The sequence below is a fragment of the Morone saxatilis genome, unplaced genomic scaffold, assembly GCF_004916995.1.
Source record: "Morone saxatilis isolate NCDOM2014 unplaced genomic scaffold, NCSU_SB_2.0 Contig4, whole genome shotgun sequence".
In the NCBI taxonomy this organism is placed as follows: domain Eukaryota; kingdom Metazoa; phylum Chordata; class Actinopteri; family Moronidae; genus Morone; species Morone saxatilis.
In genome coordinates, this window is record NW_023339984.1 from 11,784,169 (window position 1) to 11,788,541 (window position 4,373).

The 4,373-nt window shown below is 40.0% G+C and overlaps 2 protein-coding genes across 2 annotated transcripts in view; both read left to right on the forward strand.

Moving 5' to 3' along the window:
• Nucleotides 1-2,815, forward strand: part of si:dkey-19b23.15 (diamine acetyltransferase 2) — a gene marked incomplete in the record, with an annotated part of 7,684 nt that extends 4,869 nt beyond the window's left edge. Inside the window, 1 exon segment of the mRNA XM_035675619.1 lies at nucleotides 1-2,815.
• A 632-nt stretch (nucleotides 2,816-3,447) lies between these two features.
• Nucleotides 3,448-4,373, forward strand: part of tnfsf12 (TNF superfamily member 12) — a 6,629-nt gene continuing 5,703 nt past the window's right edge. Inside the window, exon 1 of the mRNA XM_035675245.1 lies at nucleotides 3,448-4,171. Coding sequence (XP_035531138.1) covers nucleotides 3,920-4,171 — 252 coding nt within the window. The 5' untranslated portion in view covers nucleotides 3,448-3,919. The remainder of the gene's footprint in view (nucleotides 4,172-4,373) is intronic.

The window sequence follows — 4,373 nt, forward strand, 5'->3', positions numbered from 1 at the left end:
TTTTTTTTTTTACTGTTTGCATTTTCTAAGTTTTTACAAGTAAAAAGTTTTTTAGATAGTGGACTTATACTGAGGTGTTTAACAAACACAAAGCTGTTTTGTATAGTGAATTGGCTTGAGTTGCTGGAGTCAAAGCTTTCCAAAATCCAATTATGAACCGGACACAACCACTAACATAAGCCTAAACTCTAATTATATGCTCCTTGGTTTTGAAAGTAATGCTCAGTTACTGCTGGTTGTAAGCCAGTTAGCAGGCATGCTAACGTTCACAGCTTTCATTAGAGCAGACAAATACTGTTAATGCATTCCTGACCATTTTCCTGTGGTGTTTTAAAAAGAAACCCTCCAAACTCTATATGTACGAGGTATCCTTCATACTGTAGCCCCACGCACATCGCTTCAACATCTACCTGCTGTGCCTTGTTATGGTTCGAAAGGGGTTTAACAAACAGTCAGTTGGCTTATTATTAAGGGGCGAGGATGCAGTTTTAAGTATTGGAATGGGGCCAATGCAATACATTTAAATAGTACATAACCGAGGCACTGAAATCTGTGTATTGTGTTTTTCCCTTGTAATATGTTAATGACCTAGAGCACCTTTTGATTTCGGTGTTAAATGGATCAGATAACCTAACCTCTCTGCTTAGAGTGTGAACAAATGTAGAATATATGGGGCATGAGAAAGGACTAACAGGAGTGTGCATGTGTGTGCTGTTGTGGGATTTTTAGAGAAAGTCTTAACATACAGTAATCATCATCTAGAAATGAAGCCATTTTTTGCACAGAAATACTTTATGCATTTCAAAAGCCAAGATGTTTCATTGTACGACTGTTGGGAAAAGAGCGAGTTTTTGGTATCTTATCCCTTTAAATCCGTGATAAACTATGACAACAGCAACCAAAGAGTCAGTCACCTCTCCCCTCGTCTTCCAGATGAGGAGTACTGTAAAGCTGTTGTCAAGCACAATGTTGGTATTTGCACTGTTTTTCCTCCATTTAAGCTTCTGTATGAATGTACAAAGGTGTTGTGATGAAATTGTGAAGTAAAGGAATAAGTTGGATTAAATATAAACCAACTTCCTTGCAGCCAAACAACAAACCCTCGGGGCTGGTTTAAAAAACGAAAATGTATGAAGCCTAGAATCAGAAAAAAACAATCCATCTGGTGGATTTTAAAAAATAAAAGTCTTGGACTGGGCTCAGGTACTGTATTTGAACCTGTCCTGCTAAAACGAAAGGGGCATAATTCTGGTCTGCACCACAGTTTCAAATCCAGTTCTACTCTTTTTTTCCTTTTCTTTTTTTAAAGGGAGCTTTTTGTATCTTGTCCAGCAATTTAATGAAAACAGTCTGAGTTGTGGGTTATATTTAGTTTGTTTTCTCCCACTCTAAACAAGTAAGAACCACTGACCCTCCTTTGTAGCTTTTGCAATTTGCATTTCTTTTCATACTTTGTTTACAAAATAATTGAGTGAAGAATGTGTATTTTTTTTTTTATCCGTGGGACATTGGTTAATGAAATATTCATGTATGCTTCGACGTGCAAAATCTACAGACTTCATTTGTGTGGAAAAGTACATTCAATATGCTGTTATTGCTATTAGAGAGCACATGAGCCCCAAAAATCAATATAGAGTCCAAAGGTGAAGAGATATTTATAACCTGCAACTTCCCATCCGAATGCCAGAGCCAGAGCTATAAATTATACTTGTTCCCAGCATGGATTCCTCAAACTGTTTCAAAATCAAATCAAAGTTCAACTCGGATTTCTGTCACATCTTTGCAATAAATCAGACTTTTAGGAGTATTTTTTTTTTCATGCAAAAGACGAGTAAACACTGCAGTTAAATGTTTGAAATGTTAATTCAGTCTGTAGTGAGCAGGATGTGTATGTGATTACTACACAGTGTATCAGTATGAGTAGAAAAGACAACCATGGAGATGTACTGAGCTCATTTTCACAACTTTGGGGCGGTTTAGTTGTCAGGAAGGGCCTAAGTGTGTTCCCCTAGTGCACCACTCACATGGTAAGATATACCCAGTGTGTTCAATATGGAGTTTGTGCAGTCATTGATGTTTTCTGCCAGCAGAGGCACAAGTTTGTATGTGTTCGCATGTCTGAAATGGTTGAAAATAAAAGTGGTCATTGAAACCTTATGAATCCAAAAAGTCACCTATTCGGAAACGCCATGCATTTTAGAGTTAATCCAGTGAGTTTTTAAAGGGCTTCATATGATCAATTAAATCCCCTAAACCCAGAAACGAGCAATAAATTCCTCAAACGAAAGATGAAAACCACTAAAAATGGATTCATAGGTTTTTAACATGACCAGGGAAATGCTGGATTATGTGACCATGACATAACACCGTCCACAGTTTAGTGTCATTTTGCTGTGCTAGAAATCCTAGAAAGCCATGTCACATTTAAGCCCAGAACCTGCATGAGAGTCAAATACTGGTTTCATAAAAGTATTTTAGGCTTCCTGTTGTCACCCATCCTTGAAAACCCAGAGTGTGTTTTACTGTTACTACTCGACTACCTGTTTGACTGCTGTGTTTGTGGAATAAAACCCATCAGACTGCATTTAAATAGTGATGGCTTGTGTGAATGTGTAGCTGTATCCATATCTATGGTTTCTACTAACAACCTGTCCCTTAAATCCCAATAAATTGTTCAAATAAAGTAAGATACACTATATTCACTATATGTGCTATTTATATATTGTAAAATAAAAGACACATACATAGAAAAATGAAGTAAAACAAACATACAGTATGTGTTCTATATGAACAAAAGGAGAAAGAAATGACTGTACTAATTACTATGTTAACTATAACTATTAAAGAAATCTGTACAGAAAGTAAATTATGTTTGATTCTTAGATCTTTATACCTATTCAAATGAAACCATCTGAGAAGGGAAATTCACTGGAACTGGTTACAACTCAATGACATGCAACCCCTCACAAGGGGTTACAAGCAGAAGAGGCTGGGAAACTACTGTTTTAGAGACATCACATGACCTTCAGGCCACAAGATTTTCCACTTTGAACTCCTAGTATGACTTTTAAATTAATTTAATTTGGCTCCCAAAGCAATAAAAACATTACAACACTTAGATTATTTTACAAATGCTATATTTTGTGGGGTTGAATGATTAATTTATTGATAATGTATCATTGGATAACTGTATTTTAGATTAAGAAATTAGCCATTGGGATCAGTCTTTGGCTCACCTGTTGATGGCACACTGTCTGTACATACAGTACGCACATCACCCGCAGCAGAGCAGGCTGCTGTGTCTCCACCTGTACTCTACAGCCACCGTGTGGTCACGAACGGAACTCTAACACGCATGAATGGCACATATTTTCAAGTCATGCAAGTTGATGAAAGTGACTTGAGAAGCGGAGGAAGCCCCGGTTCTATCTCTATCTCTGTGATGCACCTCGTTGATCTTTTACTGCGGATGCGCACTGGTGTCACAACATCAGAGCTCGCCGAGGACGCACCTCCAAGTCTGTGCGCGCACGCGTGTGTGTGTGTGAACTCAAGCTCTGGTGTGTGCTCAGTCTGTCTGTCTAATAGAGTGACCCCCCAGCACGCTGTTTAAAGGGAAGACAAGAGAGCTGAGTCAACGAATCACAAGGAGAAGGATGCAACAGTTGATGTGCGCAAGTTGCACAGTTTTCTTGTATTTGGAGACGGCCCGCACACACGGAGGATGGTGGCTTTGATCTGTGTGGAGGAAGGATCGGATGTTTTGTTGCTTTAAAAATCTCATCTGTCAGATAATATTAAACAGAAAGGTCCGCGCGTCTGAAAAGCAAAGGGTGTTGTAGTTGTTGTCGGCTGTCCACTCGCGCGTCTTTTCTCACCAAAATGGACATTTGGACAGATATGCATTTGGAGGGACTTCATGCTCTGCTGGAATGGAGTTGAAGCGGGGGTTTTCGGATGGTCTGCGGCGGTGAGTAGCAGTGCAGTCTGCACCAATATGCATCGGATTCTGCAGAGGAGGCGAGTGCGCAAGCTGCGGGTCTTCTGGGCTTCTCTGGCCCTGGTGGCTCTGTCTCTGGCCGCATGCAGCGCGCTGTTCACGGCGTGGACTTGGCGTCAGACGCGGGACCTGTCTCAATCCTTTAAGATCCTGCAGGACCGACTGGAGCAGGTTTGTATCATACTTCAAAACCCCAATCAAAGCCTGCCTCTGCGAATAGCATGCATATGTGTACCAACAATAATATTTACTCGCCTGCAACTATTACAGACCTTTAAGTGTTTGTTATGTAACTTCTTTTGTGGCTGCGGTTACTGGGAATCTTCGCGGGGGGTATATGGAAAAATGCAATTCCACAATTCAACCCCCCCCC